General features: G+C 45.8%; 1 protein-coding gene across 1 annotated transcript; it reads right to left on the reverse strand.

The window, feature by feature from the left end:
* Positions 1-73: 73 nt before the first annotated feature.
* On the reverse strand, positions 74-21,333 carry rorb (RAR-related orphan receptor B). Its single transcript, XM_076038863.1, has 10 exons — positions 20,930-21,333; positions 6,058-6,143; positions 5,815-5,956; positions 5,227-5,658; positions 4,638-4,759; positions 4,407-4,539; positions 4,188-4,295; positions 3,975-4,085; positions 3,662-3,774; positions 74-3,469 (listed from the first exon to the last, which is right to left on the reverse strand). Exons 1-10 carry the CDS (start codon positions 20,934-20,936, stop codon positions 3,305-3,307), a joined length of 1,419 nt encoding a protein of 472 aa, XP_075894978.1. The 5' UTR covers positions 20,937-21,333; the 3' UTR covers positions 74-3,304.
* Positions 21,334-21,703: the final 370 nt, after the last annotated feature.

The following is a 21,703-nucleotide window of genomic DNA, read 5'->3' on the forward strand; positions in this document are numbered from 1 at the left end:
TCAATAAGGCCAGTTCAGAAAGGGCTCTCCACTGACTCACTGGTTAACTCACACATTCAAAAGTTTAGGAGTGAAAAGAAAAGCTTCAGATTGGACGACAGATTTGACGTTCGTTGTGCGTAAATAAGAGCATTTTTATTATTATTATTACTTTAAATGAGATTTTCCAGCTCCTGAAAATGTGAAGCTTTGGAACTGGCTGGGATGACGGTGGAAACTGCCTTTGAACCCTTTGCCCACCCTGCCAATAGCCCCTCCCACAAAACCTACAATACCATGAGAAGAGAAAACACAAATAAGCCCCAAATGTTTCATTGCAATGAAACGTCATGCAAATAGAACAGAACAACAATTGGCTAATAGTAATAGAAGAATAGTAGTCATAATAAGAACAATAATAATAGTAAATAGTAATAAAATAAAAAATAATCTTACAATGCAAACATGACAGTAGTAAATGCCTCCAGTTCTTATTGCTACAGTATCTTACTTACAGTGTTGCGTTGCCACTCATTCTTGCCAGCACATCCCCTCTTGGTAACCCCATCCCACCCCTCTGATTCACAGTCTAACAAGGGAATATAAAACATCAAATGACAAGAACTTCAAATTCAGAGTCGGAATTCACTGTCCTTTGTGGGTGGCTGCGATGACGCTTGATTCACAGCCGACTAATGGACTTCCCTCAATGTCCCAAAAGCAGCAAAATTAGCAGTAAATATGAGTGCACACTGGTGGCGAGAGCACGCGGACATATAGTATATATATATATATATTTATTAGTTTTTCTTCACGTGCTAAATCTTAAAAGAAATCTTTGTCATATAGTCTGGCTTCCAATGAGATCTGGACAGTGAATTCATGCTCTGTACACACATACACACAGACGCACACTTATCAAAGCCTTGTCTGGGCAGATTTCATCACCTGCATACGTTTGGCGCCGTATGCAAAGATTTATTTTTTTCAAACCCTAAAAAGTTATCCTTTAATAATTATTTTTTTTTGTAGATTTGCAAAAAATATTAAACCCTCTTTTAATGCAAAGTCAGAAAAAGAGCTGCTCCCTGAGAGATGCCGTGTAGTGCATCAAGCCTTAACGAGCAAGTGATTGTCTCGAGTCACTGGCTTCTGATCTGGGGTTGGGTCTGGGGTCTGGGGTCAAGGGGATGGAACACTAAGACACACACTAAAACACACTGACAGCCTGCCTAATGTAGGAGAAATCAGATGTTACGATGAAAATGGTAATATTTTTCAAGTGAATGTACACGCCCCAAAATGAAGATTTTTACCTGGCCATGTGGAAACGACCGAAACAGCAGATCTAAGAAACACAACGTCTGATTTAGAGTTTGCTTATCAAAGCTGGGGTGAAAAATTATGCATTTGATTAAAAAACAAAATCCAGTAATTGTGCAGTTGGTTGCTCATTTTGGTAAATAGCTTCTTTTAAAGGAAGTGCTTCAATTGGGAATTGGCCTCCCTACGAAAGTAGTGTACGTGGGGCAGAGAATAAAAAAAAAAAAATCTGTCTCTTATTAATACTCAATAATAATCACAACCAAACAATTTCAGATGGTGGTCGAGATGACATTAAATGTCCAGATGTATGCTCTAAAATAGCATGAATGGAAATAAGCTGCCAGTAAGTGCCATTATGAGATGTTTTTTTGTTTTTAAAATGATTTAACTGTAACACATGCCAACGATTCCTGAAAGCTAACACAGACTACGTTCAGTTTTCCAGACAGTGTTACTTTATGTCCTTAACCCAGATCATAGTGTCACCTTGTGCTTGAATGGAATATAATATTCCAACCGACTGTTGGCAAAGCTCATGATCAGGAATTAAATATAGTGCATTCTTGTTCATCTGCTACCCTGTTACTGACAGCTACCAGCTAATAGGAAGAGGTGGAGAGGATAGGGCAAAAGATCAGAAAGGCAGTGTGTAAGTTATTGCTCTTTAGAAATAAGGGTCCTTCATATTCACAGCCTGGACTGATTGACATCCATCAGCTGGATTGTGCAAATAGAGGTGGGCATGAGGTCATGTACCTCCCATACAGGCTTTTGAAGACTGACAAGCTTTAAGTTTGATTCAAGATTGTCTTGAATTTGACGTCTTTTTTCTTTTTTCTTTTTGAAAACCTCTTTCTCATTTAAATTTTTCCGTCCAGCTCTGCAAAACATCTCCCATTCGAGGCCCGAATACGTGAACAATTGGGGCAGGATGGAGGGCGCCTCAGAAGTGTCAGGGTTTCATTGTGAGGTCCTACAGTCTGATTGGTTTGCGTCTGGATGATTGTTCGAAAGCAGTCCAGCTCTTGTTGGACACAATTATTGCAGCGAGAATAAAATGATTAATAGGGCGGCAAATCTGCCTGATTCTTTCACTTGCAAAATAAAAATATTTATGTATATATCTTCAACTTGAAAATGTAGTACCCATTATTTTCTTAGTAAATCCTTCATATGCTCTCTTTACAGTTGTATAGGTTCTCATCGGAAAGTTGCTGTACCTTTGTTACATATGAACAACATCCAGACAAGGCTTCTTATATATCAACAAAACCTGAAATTGACTCCCGGTTTCAGCCAATATTCTTTTACAAGTCTCAACTTTACAAATTCTGTACACAAGAGCCTATCAAATAAAATAGAAACACATTGACAAGGTAAAGGCAGCCATGCTGGGCTGCGGAATAATTAACTTAGGACTAACTTATTTAAACAGAACAAGAAGTAATACTGGAATCCGCTCTGCACTAGAAGATTATCTACAGTTGCTTTACTACATCCACAATTCCCTCCCCTGTCCAGCTTGTCCATCTTTACAATATTCTCACGTGAAAGAAAATCAAATAAACAAAAGTTGTTTTTGTTTCTCAGAGTTAAAACAAATTAACTTACCCATTTTCTTTTTCTTTTTTTCCTTTCTTTTTTTTTTTTTTTTTTAAAGATTTACGGCTTAAAATACTTCCTAAATGGTTCAAAGTCTGTACATTTCTTGTCAGTCAGTTCAGTTTTAGGAGACAGGAGAAAGCCCCGCTGAGGCTGTGGCTTGGGAGTGCGCTTCATTTATATACATTCTTCAGACTGTATCGGTGAACAGGATGGGATAAGTGCTGGACATTCCTATTATTGTTGGCGGTAACTGTAAGTTTCTGGCAGATGACTCCTCACCCTCCAGCCCATAATGTGTCTGGGGGAGCTCAGGGATGAGCGATTGCCTCGGCAGCAACGGGGTCGACGCGGCCGCCGTCTCTCGTTCCTCTGCTGACGCGTGTTGCAGTGGCAGTCACTTGGGCATGGCCATGGCCGAGTTGGGGTCGGGATTGAAGAGTTCTTTGTAGAGCGGGGGGAAGAGGACGTTGACTGTTTCGGGGTGCAGCTGCTGGAAAGCCTGGAGCTCCTCGGTGTGGAGCGTGCACAGGGCCGACAGCGTTGGGATTCGGCTAATCAGCTGCGAGACGAGAGAGACACGGTCAGAGGAAATGGAAAATTTAGATTAGTGGATTCCAAACTGAGGAAACATCGGAATCGTGCGACGTTTTTGCGCTGCGGGCGTAATGAGACGGGGCTTGTGTTTTCATGTTGCCCGAGGACAGCGTCTCTACCTTGATGCCGCTAATCTCTCTGCTGAGGCTCGGCTTACCTTAGCGAGCGCGTCTTCGTCCATGTGATTCTTCTGCATAATGTGCTGCAGCGCAAAATAAATCTTCTCCTGGAGTTTCTGGACTTTCCGAGGCTCCATCAGCCACGGCCGATCTGAGTTGGCAGGAAAGACAGAAGAGGACAGAAGAGTTAAACTTTGTTGCTGACGGCCGGCAAGCTCAACTTTCTAGGCACAGGAGGACAGGGGGGCATTTCTTGGTTTGGTCTGCATTGTATCAGCGCAGGCACCAAGTCCTTGCACGTAGCTTCCCTCTTGTTTTCCAGTAATTTCTTTTCGGGGAGCGTGAACTGACCTGTGGAAATTAGCACAGCTGCTGAGAACAGGGCGATCTCTTCTTCTGTCAGCTGCAGGGAACACAAACTCTTGGCAAAGTCGAAGACTGCACTCACTAAGTCGTCACAACCTTGGAGGGGAGAAGAGCAGGCAGTGGAGAGATTTGTGTTAAAAATGCCACTTTTATCCTTTTTCATAGGAAGAGGAAATCCACAAGCTGCACATGTCTTACCAAGAGCTTTAAACATCTGCATGCCTCCGTACTTTCCTTCAAAGAGCACCGTGTTGTTGAGAGGGTTGAAAGCCCGGCACATCCGCACCAAAACTACCTCCAGACAACCTGGAAGAACCGGAGGGGGGACAGAGATTTTCACGTTGCAATTCTTATACCTGGCCCTGGACCTTCACTTGTTTCTAAGCCAGTCAAAAGGTTGTGAACCAGTTGACTCACCTGACTTGAGCAGGAGGATCTGGTCATTCTGGCACAGCTCCATGAACCCTGAGATGCGCTTGGCAAACTCGACCACGTACTGAATGGCATGGGTGATCTGGATGGCACACTGCTGCCACAGCGCATCCCGAGGCTGCGACCAGAACACACCCAGTTTAGATCCAACACTATATCGGACACACTCGCCCACACAGACACACACACACATCCTGCAGTGACCTGGAGCCTCACCTTGCTCTGGTACATCTTGACCTCTTCATACGAGTGCGTCTGCCAAGCTAGCTGCTGCAGCTCGTCCGTTGTGTACTGACATGTCTCCAAGTGGGACTTGATGATATTCTGAGCAATTCGGTCTGGAAGACACAGAACGTTACTCGATTATTTTTATAAAGTCGTCTGCTGCGTTCATGTGTGTGGGGAATTACAAACGTGCTCAAACAAACGTGTGCATCCTGTGCACAATGTTCTGTTCCGTATACAATGACGCCTCTGTCGGATTCTGAAGCCTCAGAGGGAAGAGCCTTTTCCGTTGCTGCTCATTTACCGCTTAATTCAACAGTCGCTTGGATTTGTGCAAAATCCTCATTTCTGGTTTAATGTTAATTTGTGCCAACATCCTGAGAGGAGGACACAGTAATATGACACAGTGTCAGCTAGCTGTGTAAGCCTCTCTGATCTCCTGTTCTGCTCTCAGATTAGCACTGACTCACGCTCTCCACCAGGAATACTTTGTGGATAATTTTCCACATGGATAATTCATGTAGATTTTTTTTTTTTTAATGATTCCCCCCCCCCCCCCAACATGCTCAAAGGTCCTTACCAAGCTCTCCCATGCTGACATTATTGGGCCCCAGCTGAGTGTCCTGATAGCCGCCGTAGCTGAACAGGTTGGGTACGGGCGTCAAGTCGTACACTGGCTCCTGCTTAATGTGCTTCATGCCTGACATGTCCAAACCCGACTGGTCTGGAGACGGCTGAGTGGAATCCATTCCATAGTAACCTCCGGGGACTCCACCTCCGTTACCATGGCCGCCCTTGGGCAGTTCAATAACGTGGCCGTTGGCGTAGGTGCCCCCGATCTCGTGGTTTAGGGTCGACAATCCGTTGGTGAGGCTGGACGAGTAAACGCGCGCCAGGGCTTCGGCTTCACCCGTCTGCTGCTGCCGTTGCTCCTGCAGTCGCGCCTGATGCTTCTGCACCTCCGCATACAGACTGTCACGCTGCTTCTTGGACATGCGGCCAAACTTTACCGCTTTAGTGCGACACGACAGGAGACAGAAGGGAACAGGAGAGAACAAGAGGGTGTCACAACCTTTGAGCTATTTTTGAACAACCAAGCAATGACAAAGGGAAAAGGAATATGATTGTTGCTTGATTTTTAATGCAGACAGTAGTTGGGTAGGCTCACCATCTCTAGACATTCCAAGGGCGAGACATTTCTGCAGGCGGCAGTGTTGGCAACGGTTACGGTTTGTTCTGTCGATGAGGCAGTTTCTCTGGCGAGGGCATGAGTAGGCTGCGTTGTTCTGCTGACTCCTTCTGAAGAAACCCTGCAAGCAAATAGCCGAAACACAGGTGCACCACAGGTAAGGACAGAGTGTGGAATAAATCCAAAAGGATTTCGGGCTTCCTGAGTAAAAGCAAGTCTCACCTTGCATCCTTCACATGTGATCACTCCATAGTGGATACCTGATGATTTGTCTCCGCAGATTTTGCATGGTATTACTTCAATTTGGGCTGGAAAAAAGAAGAAGAAAGAGGTGAGAAAATGTTCATGTTAATGAGCGTGTCATAGGTTTCTTTTGTGCCCTTTGGGGATTTTGGCGCCTCAGCAAGTGGTCTCATTTAAGGTTAAAAACTGCATGACCTGAGGTGTGAATATGCTGAATGTGTTGGTGTTAAGAATCTGTGTGACCTCGCAAGGGCACTGTGACACTCGGCAACTCAGTGCCTCCTCACAGGATTTTTTTTTTTTTTCTTTTTTTGCAAACAACCCGAAACTGAGCAAGACCGAAGGCAATGCATTGCAGACCCATACAAGATAAACGGCAAGAAAGCAACAACTGTGTCTTTGGAGATTTCTTTTCATTATCTTTGAAGGAGCGACCCTGCACACCAGACAGGTTGCTACTAATAAGGTAACAAGTTGCATCGCTTTAAAATCACTCTCCAACTCTCCCTTTCTCCAAGACTTTTTCTTAGTCCACAACCGCACCATGTTAACTACCTTACGTTTGTCACAACTCTACTCACTGTGTATTGGCAGCTCCATGGACAGTCAAAACCAAAGGCACAGGAAGTCTTTCAGACTAACACACAGCTCCGCCTGTTACTGATGTCTTTAAACCCAACGTCCATAATGGATATGGTAAGAGAAAGCCGCCGTTGAATGTTAAGAGACATGAGGTGGATGTAAAGGTATGTCTGCTGAGATTGCACAGCCTCTATAAAGAGATTAGACAGCCTTTCTAATCCTAAATTATTTCCCGACGAGTCGCTTGCCTCGTCTGCTGAGCACTGGCTTAGCCACAGCGAAAGTGTAACGTACCACCTGTTGGACAATTCAGCAAGTTTTACATGTGGAATTGTTTGCACAAAACTTAACGTGCGCGATGAAAGAGATGAAACGCTGTTTTACATTCCAAATTTGCATGCGTTCTTATTTTAGATGCGTGAATCAGGCAGCCGAGTTTGCTCATGACAGTCCAAGTGAGTTGTGCATACCAGTGTAAAGTGCGCTGCAAATTTTGCTTTCATGTGCATTAGAGCAAATTGTATATGACAGTAAGAATTTGATGTGTTCGTGTGACTGCATGCGGGAAGTGCAGCATAACAGCGTGTGCCGCAGCTGCACACTGAAGGAGTGAGTGTGCAGTATATGTAATTGGATAATCTCATATGTGCGGATCAATGCAGACTGTCTCAGCGACTGAGCGATGACGGGCCGTAAACTTTCACTGACTGTCTGTCTGACCACTTTAACTGCCGAAAACCAAAAAGCTCTTTGCGAAAACACTTGTACAGCTTGGACTGTGTTTTATCAAATGAAATGAGTGAATATAGAGTCATGACATTATTTTGTTTCTTTCTGAACATTGTTCTCTTGGTTTTTGCTCAGAAACGCACTCAAATCATTTAATTTGTAACGTTTCTCTTCATCCGTGTTTTATTCGGCTGATTGTGACAGTGCAAGCGGGTTCAATAGCCTCCTGGAAATATGGAGATCATGGTAAAGTATGTTATGCAGCAAAAGTACTCATTTCTTTTCATTTGAAGATGCAAACTGACCTACGCTGTTCGTGGACTATGCACCTTCGCTCCATCCTGTTGCATCAGACCTAGTTCTAGCTATCTTTATAGCTGTCGTTCATAATGTAACCATCAGACACTTTGTTTCCCTCTTGCACAATTCCAGTTTGTGTTTCGTACCTCTCCGCTAACAAATGATGATTGTGTCTCAGCAGACAGACAGCCTGTAAATGAATTACCAGTGGGTGGGCCGATGGGCTGTGCGACTTTGTGCTCAAGGCGGCGTTAGCTACTGTGAGTTCTGGTGCAGCTCAAGACATGACCCATATTCGCCAGTTCCCGGCCAACTGGTCCCAAACTGGGTCAGAGCAGCGCGCCGGACTGGGGGTGACACACAGACTACACGTACAAAGGGGCTGTCAACGCAACGCTCTATTTATAGTCTGTAGAACAGATCGGTCGGGCCCTAGATGGCCGTTAAACAAGCGGCCGCGTGTCGGCAGCAAACAGGACAACGGCGCCTCTTCACCTTCATTCTTCACCGCTAACGATTTTTCTCCCCTGCCTCTCGTGCTTCAGCAAAAACTCCCTGATTAAATCGTGAACGTCAGAACAAGAGGGGTTTAGAGGCTCTGAATGTTTCAGCCCACACCTGCTGCCGCTGTGTTGAGGATATACATACTTATTATTGCGTTGTTTTATTTTTTTTGTCATTGTTGTCTGCTTTTTTTGTATAAGCTCTTTACATTTCCCCCCACCTCAAACGAGCGTGCGCTGACAGTTTCTCTTCAGCGATTGCGTTGCGTCGCTGCCGCCGTGTTTCCTTTTGCCCCGTGGGAGATTATGCTCCTCGCTGTATCACATAATTATGCCCAAAGGACCACGGGCGTGTGGGCACGAGCATTGTTTAGGTGAGTGTCTCGGCGAGGGTTTTGAGCGAGCGTTTCACTCGTCGAAGAAGACGCAGCCGGAGAGATAAAGTGCGCGTCTGCGTGCCTGCGTGCGCGTGTGGAGGCGTTTGCGCATTGTGGAGTGAGCGTTGTGCCCGCAGCCGGCGGGGACTGTCAGGTGGGATATAGGGAGACGGTCATGACAGCATGGCTGTTGCCAGGGTGACCACCCACTCGCTGCACTCGTCTGGCTGTCGCAGCGATGTTGTGCTAAGCTGTCACGCTCCTGGAGGAAGTGATGTCACCGGCTCGTGGCGCCAACTTGATGCGTCATCATCATCATCATCATTATCATCAACATCCCGTTGCTCTCTTTCGGTGGCCAGTGGTGGTGGTGGTGGGGGGGGGAATCTTTCTTTTGTGGGTTGTGAAGTTCTCTCCAGATTATACCCAGGTAAGAATGCACGCTGGCTCTGATGGATTAAGGTAAGACTGGGTGGGCGTTTGCTTTCTCATTGTTTTAAAATAAAATTTTAAGTGTGTATCGTTTTGTAGGGATTTGATTTCAAACTAAGAGCCCCAAAGTTTTCGAGAAAGTGAAAGTAAGTGAAACAGCAGCGAAAAGATGGCAAACGATTAAAAAAAGACCCCATCAGTTTGAGAGCGGTGGGAGGGTCTTTTCCTTGCCTCAACTGACCCACTCTGAGCTGAGTGAGTGACAGCCTCCTTGGCCAGCTCCAGTGTTATCCTGAGGTTACGTAAGAGCAGGGACTGCAGCGCTGGTGATTCCTCAGCTAAGAGGAGGATCAGGCCTGCGCAATCTCTCTCTCTCTCTCTCTCTCTCTCTCTCTCTCTAGAGAGAGTGAGGGAAAACAGAGAGGGACTTACGAGGCGAAGGCGGCAGCTTCAGCGCGCGCAAAACTTCAGCGGGAGTTGCCACTCGTGCACATGCGAAGCTGATTATGGCCATGAGGGCTGTGTTGTGCCGGCACGTGTATGATGATAATTGATTTTTAATGAGGTGAGGATCTCCTGTGTATTTCCTGGGCTGGCCCTATCTCTCTAAATAGAGTCCTAATTATCTACATTGCACTCCAGAAAAAAGGCAGCAGCAGCAGCAGCAGCAGTGGCGGCAGCAGCAGCAGCAGCAGCAGCAGCCTGGTGCCAATATCTTAGCAATGCTTTATCTGAATTTATGTAAGTAGCTCACACAGAAAGAGGTTAGCGACACACACAGACAGAAAAAAAGACGTAAAAGTGGAGCTGTGCCTGTCTGACCGAGAGTGCAGCATTAGTCTGGTTCCACTAGGTGATGCTAGATGTGATTGGTTGTATGTTTGGCTCTCCAGGTGGGTACCAAATATACACACACACACACACAACACATGCCCACACATACTACAGACTCACTGTCATTGTTCAGTTAAGTCGTCATAACATTTGAAATTTTCCCAAGGGTTTAATTGAATAAGGTTTTCTTGTATGAGTAGGTAAACTGCAGAACAGTAACTCAGTAATGAATCAATATTTAGTGAATTGAGTGACATTATAGATTCATTGATTGGAACGTGATTTCATGGTGCGTTTGGGCTTTTGGTTTTAGGGGCTGTTAAAGTCTGATTTCACTTAATTCTATATATTGAATGATTTTTTTATTTAATTTTATTTAACAGAAATGAAAGTCAGCATTAACCTTAAAAAAAATATACTGACGCAAGTAGGACATCTGTGGTTAAAATTCAACTGTACTTTATAAAGAAGAAAAAAATACTCATAAAACAAGAACAAAGTAAATATACTGCAAAACTGCCCCTAATTACTCTACCTGAGCAAGTGCACTTTGAGCGGGTGCAAAGCTGTATCCACTGGAGGCTCCAGCCGTCGAGCGGCAGCTTACGGAACATTTTCACATCACTTTCTACTGTAACTTTTGCCACTTCAGAAATGCAAACACAACCTCCCTGCTGTCGTCCCAGAGGGTTGATTTTTTTTCTTTTCTTTTTTTGTTGGGAGGGGGGGGGGGATGAATGTGGGTGGTATCTCCACTTCATTAAAAAATATGCAGCGCTTCCCGCTAGTTAACTAGATATCTTCTGGGAAAATGGAGGAGATCAGCACTTTACCCCCCACCATTCCTTGTTAAAGCTGAGCAGCTGCGGCGGCGGCGGCGGCCTCAGATGTCTCTATATACTGCGAATTATGCCTATCAGTGTTCGCCATCCACTCCACTTCGCTCTGTTTGACTGTTTCATTTGAGTGCTCCTCCTCACTGTAAGTGGCTGTGTGACTGGGAAAATCTTTGCTGTTTCTCCATTTCGTGATCTATTTCCATCTCCCAGCATTAACTGCGTCTTCCTCGTCTCATGGAGCTCAGAGAGATGCGAGCGTGCCCCCACTCTTCGCCCCCCCCCTCTCCTCGCAGATGATGAAAAACGCAGTGAGAAACTTTTGGTGCCGTGATCGTTGAGTGGATTAACGCACACACACACACAGCTGGGAATAGCATATATCAGTGCTGCTTGGGTTATCTCCCATGTGTCTCCTGTCTTGTTTTCACATCACACTGTCCCATTAAAATCAATAAAACACAACCAATGCACATTATTTCAAACGGACTCGTGTAATGCGCTGTCACACTTTTCTCTCCTTCTCGTCTGTTTTTTTTACTCTCTGAAGTTATCAGAAAGGAAAATATATACCGAGGACTGGCAGACTATCTGCTCTCCCTTAAAAAATAAATAAATAAAGTTAGTTCATTTTTATTCACTTTGATCCGTCATCCATAACGCGTCCATTGTGCGTCTCTGCGCCGTTGAGCGGTATCAACGGGCAATGCCAAAGTTTGGCTAAAAGGTTTAAAAGTTGCCAGTTTGTCTGGTCATTTTTACAAAGCTCCACTTGTCTCCTTATCTCATAATTAAACCCTAAATATTTCCACCGAAGCTCATCATTATTATTCAGTGTCATTTGAACCTAGACGAGGTGTCCAGTAGAAATGTGCCACAAAATTACAGGAGTAGGAGAAATTAATATATGTATAATGTAAATTCTAACTATATATATATATATATATTTTTTTTAAGTGAAATATTGCAAAAATGTTCTACTCAGTTTATGTCTCACAAAGGATTACATTTATCAATAAAATTACTATCACTAAAGTAAAACGTGTAATGCGTAAGATAATGGCCAATCGAATCGACCAACCGATAGCGGAGAATGATAAATCAAAGCCCTCAGCATCAGTTCAATATTATATTAAAGTCAAAGTCCCGCAGATGAACAAGATGGACTATGAAGAAACGCAGAGGGTTGCAAAGTAGAAACCAATCTGAAGACTGGAGGAAAGTCCACATTCCCATCATCACCAGAATGTTAAACTACAACTCGCAAACAGTCTCGCCGGCTTCAACTGAACTCTGAGCTCCTTAGTCACATAACACACACAAATAGACTAAACTCAATAGTACTACACCTCCATAGTACTACAGCGCTGTGCTAGAACAGCCCTAGACGTTAGTGGTGATGGACCTCTGACTCGTCTCTTCCCGTCGTGACATCCATTGCCGTCCCGCCCCTTGCTGTTCTCCGCGTTACGGCAATAATCATAATGCCTTGAAGCGACCCACCCCTCCCCCACCTCCCCTCCCTCCACCTCCGCCCCCTCGCTGCCAAACATGTCTTTGTCCGCTTACTAATATAGACGGTCACACTGTTGCAGCATGACCCCCCCCCCCCCCCCACCCCCTCGCCAGCAGCCTCTGCTTCTCCCATCGGTCTATCATCATCGACCAACCCTGCCCCGCCCCCACCCACGACCCCCCCCCCCCCGCATCCGACCTTCCCCCTTCCTCCTCTCCCCCGAAAAACTCTGCCCACACACACAAACAGTCGGGGGGGGGTGAAACAGTCTCCCTTGCCCTCCCCCCATGCTGTATGTCAGAGGGCATGAGCCTGTCCAGCTTGCCATGCGGCCCCAAAGCACTCTGGGTAATTGCTCAGATAGCAGGTCTGGGATCAGCTGCGGTTTGCTCATAGAATGTTGTGCCGCGGCATGATTGGACGCCACGGTGAGGGAACAGAAGGGGGCCACTGGCTGCCATCCAGTGCATCGATTCACATGTACCCACACACACACACACACACACACACACACACAGACAGACACAGACAGACAGACAGACGCACATTCAGACATGCTCGAATTCATACGTTATTGAAAACTGGCTTCAAAAAGGCAGACTTTACGGTGTGATTTCTATGCTCGTGCCCTTCCCCCTACACACACACACACACACACACACACACACACACACACACAGCCCCCAGTGCAGCATGTGTCCGTAGATGGATAAGGGGAGGTGGAAGCGTGGGAAAAGATCCACAGGGTAAATGTAACCTCTGCGTGTACGTACGCATGTAGAGACGCACACAAGCCCATCTGCCCTCTCTGATCTTCCTCTCATGGACACTGTACACACATACGCACACACACGCACGCACACACACACGGGCGCGCGCGCACACACACACACACTCCAATCCCCGGGGTGACCTGTAGGACCCTGCCGCCCTTTGACCTTTCCTTAAGGACTGAACGAGTGCACCGGAGTGGAAGAAGGACTGTGTCCAAGTGTGAGAGGTCTGCATCTGGTCATTACCGTCTTGAGAATGAACACACACACACACACACACACACACACACACACACGCACAGACCGAGGCGTGCTTCCTAAAGCGTACACAGACTGAAAACGCACTGAGAGCTCCGGCTCCCACATATATTTTTGTCTCCCTTCTTCCGAAGCCTTTGCCGTTACATTAGCAGACGTGTGCACAATGAGTGTGTTTGTTGTTATTTTAAGGGCAAATCAAAGCAATGAGGACTCGCACTGCACACGCGCTCCTGTTAGTTAATTGCTAAGGAGGGAAAATAATGATTTGTTGGCTGTGGCCATGTCTTCATCAGCCCTTAGCGTCGCGCTCCTCCCACTGTGGTGTTTCTCTTGAGCCTAATTGTAGATGACACCGTGTGTGTGTGACTGTGTGTGTGTGTGTCGTCTCTGAGGGGGAAGGGAGAGAGGCAAGGTGGCTACCACAGTGCAGAGACGGAGAGGAAGAGAAAGAGAGGGACGTCCATGGGTGGCAGTCAGAAAACTGCTTCCAGTTCTTACATAAGACACAGAGACGTTTCCCCTTCTGCTCAGCTGGACCCTTCAAGTGATAGTTGGTCAGTCAGATAAAACAGGAACATGAGCACGAGTGAGGCTGAATGGGCTTCCCGTGGACAGACGAGCGCTTACTGTGAATAGCAAACGGTCGGACGTAAAAAACCGAGTCTTTGTATGAAATTCAATTAAAATCGATGCTGTTAACACTGCAGGCGAGAGTCAGAATTTACAGGCCTGTGTCTAATTATTTCATTTGAATTGAAGAGGTGTTGTACTTAAGAACTTGTGCCACTTGCAAGACAACAACAGTTATTTGTCAGTTTATTGCTCATTAGACAAATGATTTAAAAAGAGCACGGCGCAGAATGTAATCATGGGAGCGTAGCGACAGACTATATATAGAAATCTAACATATTCAACAATAAAATGTGATTTGCATTTTAAAAGCTTCAGTAGAAAACTAAATTCTGCATTCTGCATTCGATTCTGCATTCTGCATATTTATTGCAATTTTGTTAATATGCCAACATGGTGTTGACAGTTGTTACATCCTTTTCATGTAATGTTTTAGCCAACATATTTCCCATTGTCAGTCTCTTTTCCGCACCACAGATTTTACAGCAACCTCCACTATAATTGTAACCGAAACACACAAAACATTTGCCTCATAGTGTGTGCAAGTTTTTTTGTTTTTTTTTTCTCCTTAATTGCACTCCAGTATTATTGTTACTGAAGTCAGGACCCTCCTCATTCTAACGGTTGGGAGTTCATCCAATTAACCAGGCCGTTTGCGTTGAACATACGCGCGTGGATGTGTTTTAAAAAAGGTTTGCGCTCCGGCAAGTGTGTGAGCGTGCATGTGTGTGTGTGTGTGTGTGTGTGTGTGTGTGTGTGTGTGTGTGTGTGTGTGTGTGTGTGTGTGTGTGTGTGTGTGTGTGTATCTGTGCGTCCTCTCCCAGGGATGGCCGCTAATAGCTCGCCTCCGGCAACAATTTAACTCAGCCTAACAAGGTTCTCCCCAAAGTGGCCCCAGGGGCATCTCTCACAGAGACAAATTGATCACAAAGACTATCACACGGCTCGGCTCGGCTCGGCTCGGCTCAGCTCGCTCTGCCCCTTTACCCTCTCCTTCGTTCTCTCTCTCTCTCTCTCTCTCTCTCTCTCCAGCGAGATGATTTAACAGAATGTGTTATGAACGCAGACTCTGACTTGGGAAAGTGCGAGCGGCGGCGGCAGCTGCTCGCCTGTGTAACGGCTAACTCTTTGTGAATGGCTGGAGAGCTTGCGCAGCTTAGCGCGCGCGCACACACACACACACACATGCAAACAAACAAGTGCATGTGTGCGTGCGCGCGAGCAAGCTCACGCGCGCACACACACAAATACCCATATGGGTTAGGAGAGGTAATTCAGGCTTGGAAAGAGAGAGAACGAGAGAGAGAGAGAGAAATGTACAGAGAAAGAAAGATGGACCCAATAAGAGTCTCTTCAATGAGATTACAAGCAATAAAACAGGCTAATCATTGTCATTAAGAAAAGATGCCTCGGTTGGTTAAGTCACATTAAAGGCTTATTGTTACTTGTGGTTAACATGCACTTGCAGTCACTGAACACCTTCACAGTGTTCCGGCATCTGCATAATTAATATCTATGGCTATAATACATAGCTTATTTAAATATAAAACATCACAGTTCTTTTTAATGGACCCTAGTTCTTGCTGCACTGTTCCTGGTATTGGATAGTTTTATTTACAAAGGCCTCGTCTGGTGCTATTTCTGTGCAAATACCTACATCTTAACTTGTATGGATGTGTCTAATCCACAAGTCAGTTCCTGTGTAAAAGGGCTGGAATGTGACGGTGGCACAGCGCTACAGTATATGGCCTAATCTGATTTGAGTGTTGGCTAATTGGAAGTGTGCAAGTTTGGACTTTGGACACTACTATTGCAGGTTGTGGCATTATTCATTGCTGAGGGCAGCCATGGGCGCGCAAAGAGTAATGCCAGGACACGGCAGTTTCTGCCTGCGTCTATCTGTGTGTGTGTGCGCGCGTGCGCGCATGCAGGTAAACACTATCTGTTTGCAGACAAACACACTCGCGCGTGCACACGCACAGTTGCGCTATTACATAACTCTTTGGGTCAAACTCTTCCTTGCTCAATCTTTCCATATTTTATTTATTCACACTTCACTTTTTAATCTTTTGGATTTCAATAATCTCTGTTTTAATACATTGAGGCCAATCAACTGTCCAGCTTCACTTTCCCTGAAGATCTATGAACTTCTACAAAAAAAAGTGCAGAAATACAGGTGGTCATACAACACCCCTCGTACCCCCCCCCCCCCCACACACACACACACACACACACACACACACACACACACACACACACACACACACACACACACACACACACACACTCAGAGCAACATTGATTATGTGGCAGTGAAACTCCAGAACAAGCGCCTCTCCAAAACGAGCAGCTGCAAAGAAGCAGCCCATCCAACGATATCGGCGGTCCTTCTGTTCATATATTACTTGGTTTAACAAGCGCAGTCACCCTCTTCCCTCGCCTCCCCACTTTGATGTAAATCGAAGGAAAATGTGAATATTGAACACCATTGTGTCTCCATTGAGACTCGCCGGCTTCATGGATGAGTAAAGCCGACAAAACAGAGGGAGCTGTCAGAGGACTCTATGACTTCAAGGCAGATTTAGAGTTTAGGAGTGGTTCAGGCTGAAATCCCTCCTGGCTAAGATAAAGTGGAGACACAAACGGAAGCGTGCGGCATAGCCCACGCTTTGTGTGTATAAAGATTGTTGCAGGGAGGGAGGGAGGGGAAAAAAAAAAGACTTAGGATAGGGAGAAAACTGTTCCAATAGACTCCCCCAGCCTGGTTGCAGAGGGATAAAACCAACCCGGAGAGCACATGCTAAACAAACACAGGCTATGATAGCAGCTCAGTGGGAGCAGAAAAGAGCCATCCAGGCCACACACACATGCACACAGACGCACACACGCAGACACACTCACACAGCCGTCCGACGAAAGGTCATGACAGACATGCAATAGACTGCAGGCATCTGCAGGCAGGTGCACATTGTGTAGGCGGTCATTACTAATTGTGCGACTGTGTGTGTGTGTGTGTGTGTGTGTGTGCAAGGCAAGTGTGCGTCTTGCACTGTGGCTGCCCCTTTAGTCAGTCAGTAGGGCTGTGTTGAGGGATTAACAGTGTGGCCTGCTTGGGCTTGGCGTAATCTCTTCTCTCTTCTTACATAACACTGGGCCATTAGTCAGCACAAACACACAATAAACAACACAATCAACAACAACGGCAGGCCGCACAGACCCCGGCCAACCCCAGGTTCACCCCGCTCGGTCAGGCGCCCGCTCCTGTGCGCAACTCGCAATTTGTACACGGAAACACAGATGTTTGGTGGTTTTTCTGCTCCGTGCCACAGCAGATGGTGCTTCGTGGTTTGTGAATTGCTATGAAGTTGATCTTTTTCTTTTCTTTTTTTTTTTCTTTTTTTTTTTACTTTTTTTTACAGCATAAAGTCTTCCTGTTAATGAAGACGATCATTTTCAGAAGAAACACACAAAGCAATTTCACAGGTGCCATTTGTCGCCGGTGCTGACATTTCATAGTATTTCTTATAATAACTGTACATGCCGTCACCTACTGTCTAGTCGGCCAAAGGAAGAGTACTTGTATAAATCAGATATGTTAATTGACAAGAAAAAATACCTTACACAGAGTTGCATAAAGAAGGGCGTTCTAAGAATTTTGGCAATTCCGTCATTATAAATTGCACTGTTCGATACAATAGAAGAACTAATGGTTTTTTTTTCTACCCATCCATTTATGGATCGAAAAAACATTAATGCCGAAGCCATCCGAGCCATAGATCCATCTAAACCGACTGCTTCCGTTGGCTTTGACTAAAAATTGATCCTGTGATGCTTTAGAATCGCCTGAATCAATGCCCACACGAGCTTCCAAAGCAAAGCAGCATGGAAGTAATTCTATTGGCATGAGGCCGTCATGCGTATTGTTGCAAGTGTCTGTGTGCGTGCGCGGGCGCGGGCATGTTCATTTTCTGCGAGCCGTATTGCCTGCCATCTCCTCGGCTTGTACGAGTGATTGGAGCGGCGGCTAATAAGTTGCGAGTGGCTCCTGTCTTCCTCTTATGACACCTCACGTCATCGCCTTACAGGTTTTCCGCTCTCTCACGGTTTGTGTCACCCTATCTTTTCCTGCGCAGGAGGAGCCCTGGGAGATTGCGAGTGATTGACACGTATCACTGACCATGGGGATCAGATGGTGTTCCTCCCCTCCTGCTCCCTCCAATCGCTGAACTCGTTGACCTTTTTCTGAGCGGGTGCAACAACTTTGCCGTCCCGCTTGCTGGGGACTCGTATCGAGAGAGAGAGAGAAGGAAACGCGGCGATGCCCCTGTTGGTTTATACAGATATGAGCATGCGCCCCTGTATGTGGAGGTTAAGTTCATCAATTGTAAAAGAAGCACTGATTAGAGGATGCAGGTAATTGCAAAATCTAAACTTTTGTACGTCTGCCATTCAGTGCAAAAATTCAAATTTATATATCGATGTTCAGCAAAATAGAAACACTGTTTTTTTTCACATTTTTTATACCAATTTATGGTTGACAAAAAAACAGTTTTTTCCCTCAAAATAAAACTTTACTGTATTTAAAACTTCTCGCCACTAACGATATTAAATAGCTACCAACGATACAAAATTGCTCAACTTCTTTGGGTCTCGGTGAAACAATTTTCACAACATAACATCATCCTATTAAGAGATTAAAATATGCAATCGTAATTATCCTTCAAAGCCACAGAGAAGAAAAACCAACGCGCACTTGCAGCTTCGGTTTGCGAGGTTCAGAAAAGGCCCTGCTGTCATTATTCTGTGTTGGTTTTTTCAGCCCCTTCCCGACGGCCACGCGATGCGGTGACATCATCTCGGGTCGGGGCTTCAGGAGTTGTGGCTATTGTTAAATGATAATTACCACGGCTCATGAGGGGCCTCTATTTTTTATAACCTTGTGGTTGTGAGCACATTTCTGTGTAAGGGCAGTCGAGACTCCGCGCGCGCACACACACACACACACACACACACACACACACACACACACACACACACACAGGTTGAGAGTGGGGGCTGCACGGCCCATACTGATTTAATTCTATCTGACAAAACCCTTTGGGGCGTGCAGAGGGAGAGAGGAAGATGGAGAGAGAGGGAGAGACATGGAGAATGAGGGGTGAGAGAGACGCTTCAGGGGCCTCTTCTGCCAACCACGGCTATAAAGTGAAAGCAGCAGCTTTTGGTATACCCCCCCTCCCCACCCAAAAGCCTCACATGCACGGGAGTGGTCGCGAGGCCCATTAAAATGTGGATAAAATGCAAGGTGCCCGACAGAGGAGTTTGCCATTTGGCAGAAAGAGGGGACGGAGAGGTGAGCCTGCATGGCCTTCTAATATATATATATATAATTTTCCAACCTGAGGCTTGATTGTCTGAAGCTGCGTTACTTTAAATGGCAGCCAAATGCAGAAGTCAGAAACATAGACGGGATTTATTTTCACCCAAAACCAAATCCAATTTTTTTTTCTCCTTGAAATAATTGAATTATTGTTGATTAAAGTCTGGACTGTAGAAAAAACATGATCACATCTTTACAGATATAATTAAAATGTAATATGCTTTGATGTATATATATATATTTTTATTATTATTTTTTTTTTACACACACATATGCTTACTAAAGCGCTCAGTTTTTAATTGCAAGCAGAGGCGGGCTGTTTTTTTCAGCCAGGGTTGTGTTGCCTGCACAGTCGGGCCTAACTTCCAGATGGAGTTCGTCATTTCATCGCGTGAAACCGGGATGACAGCAAACTCCTTCGTTTTCATCAAAATTCGCGTTTGAACACTGGGACAAACGGATGGAGCTGCTGATTTGATGTTAATTTACATATTAAAAAAGTGGTCTGATTGGTTGATGCATTTTACCGCTATGTCGCAACTTTTGCCTCAGCGACAATTGTGCACTATTAACAACCCTGAATAGGCGCAATAAAAACACATAGACATAGAGAGCTGACCAGACAAATATCAAATCTAATTTTACGGCTCCGCCTGGCCGTGATCGAGGCATACGAATGAATAAAATCTACTCACAATAAATAAACCGCACTTTCTAGATAAGAGAGGAATATTTATTATTGGCTAACTGCGAGGGGTAGTAGCTCAGAGAGCTTCGTGTGTGTGTGTGTGTCTGTGTGTGTCTCTCTGTGTGTGTGTGTGTGTGTGTGTGTGTGTGTGTGTGTCTGTGTGTGTGAGTGAGCGAGCGAGCGAGCGAACGCGCGCGCGCGGGGCTGTACGTGCACGCAGGACAACATTGACGTTGAATTTCAACATCCACGGCGCGGTGCGTCGCGTCGCGGAAATGGGTTAGTGGAGCGCGTGAAAAGTATCCCCGCATAAAGTTTCTTCCACTCTGTGCGACTTCATTTATTTGTGATATATATATATAATTTTTTTTTAGTTATTTATTTATTTGATTCATTCATCAAACTTCTCTTCCTGCCCATCATCTGACCTGATCCGGTGGCAGCCTATCCGCAGTCGCAGCTCAAATGATTAAAGCTTTAATCAAACCACTTTTTAATTTACATTCGCAGACCCCACTGGCTTTTCAAGCATTAATTTGCAAATGTAGGCCCTTTGCACACACACACACACACACACACACACACACACACACACACACACACACACACACACACACACACACACGCCCAGGCTGTAAAAACCAAAACCAAAAATAAAACGAAAACGAAAACCCCCCCAAAAAAATGAAACACACAAGCGCACGCGAGCACACAAGCCGCCACACAGACGGGTCAGAATGAAACTTTTATGCATGCAAGGTGTGGAGAAATCCGAACGCACGCCCTCCGTCCGGACGGCGTGGAAGTGACAGCGAGAGCTGAACTTTTCAAGGCAAGATTGGAGATGAAGTCCGTCTTGTGTTTATGTGCCTGCCTCTCTGTGTTTTAGCGTGTGCGAGTTGTGTGTGCTCATCGGGATGAAGCTTTTTTTTTTGGGGTGGTGGTGGTGGTGGTGGGTGGAGGGGAGCTAAAGTGCGGCGCAGTGAGTGGAGCAGCGCGACGGCTCTTACCTCGCATGGTGTTGGCGTTGCTGGAGCTGGTTGCTGAGGCTCGCTTCCCAAAGCAGCAGTCATTAAGAAATAAACACAAACACTTTAAAAAATGGGTGGGACTGGGGAGGGTTTTTTTTTGTCTGGGTTGGAAGGGATGAAAGAATCCTCGGTTTTTTTAAAAAAATAAAAATAAAAATAACTACAACAACGACAAGTGTTGCACGGAATCGGCGTCGACGTCCACTGGCTGCCCTGCGTGCAGGCGGATCTGCGCTAAAAGCATCCCAGAGCGGGGCGCAGGGAGGCGGGCTGAGGTGGCTCGGTGCGTCGGTCGCTGCGCTCTGGTCGTGTGGCCGCGTTTCTCATGACATCTGCGCTCTCACCTCTATGGGAGGGTTTCACTGTTTTCAGCGGGCTGAGGGAGGGAAGAGCGCATAGGAGAGGCTTTAACAGGCAGCCCCGATTGGACTGGAGCACTTCCCGCCCCTCCCACTCTCTCCTGCTCAGCCTCCAGCCCAGCCAGCCAGCCAGCACGGACGCGCGCGCGCGCGCGCGAACACACACACACACACACACACACACACACACACACACACACACACACACTTAGAGCTAGTGTGCCCACATAGTCACAAGCTCACTTTTTTTTTCCTCTACCAAATGTTATTTTTAAATCTAATCAGCTCTGAGCAAATTTTATTTCATTCACAAGGAAAGTTAATCTTTGTTCTGGCCTCATATTTCACAGGCTGAAAAGATATTTTAGGACACAAGGATGTATTTCTCCCTGCC

This window comes from Nelusetta ayraudi, unplaced genomic scaffold, assembly GCF_046127955.1.
Source record: "Nelusetta ayraudi isolate G7.1 ecotype Tasmania unplaced genomic scaffold, CSIRO-AGI_Nayr_v1 ptg000058l, whole genome shotgun sequence".
Classification (NCBI taxonomy): domain Eukaryota; kingdom Metazoa; phylum Chordata; class Actinopteri; order Tetraodontiformes; family Monacanthidae; genus Nelusetta; species Nelusetta ayraudi.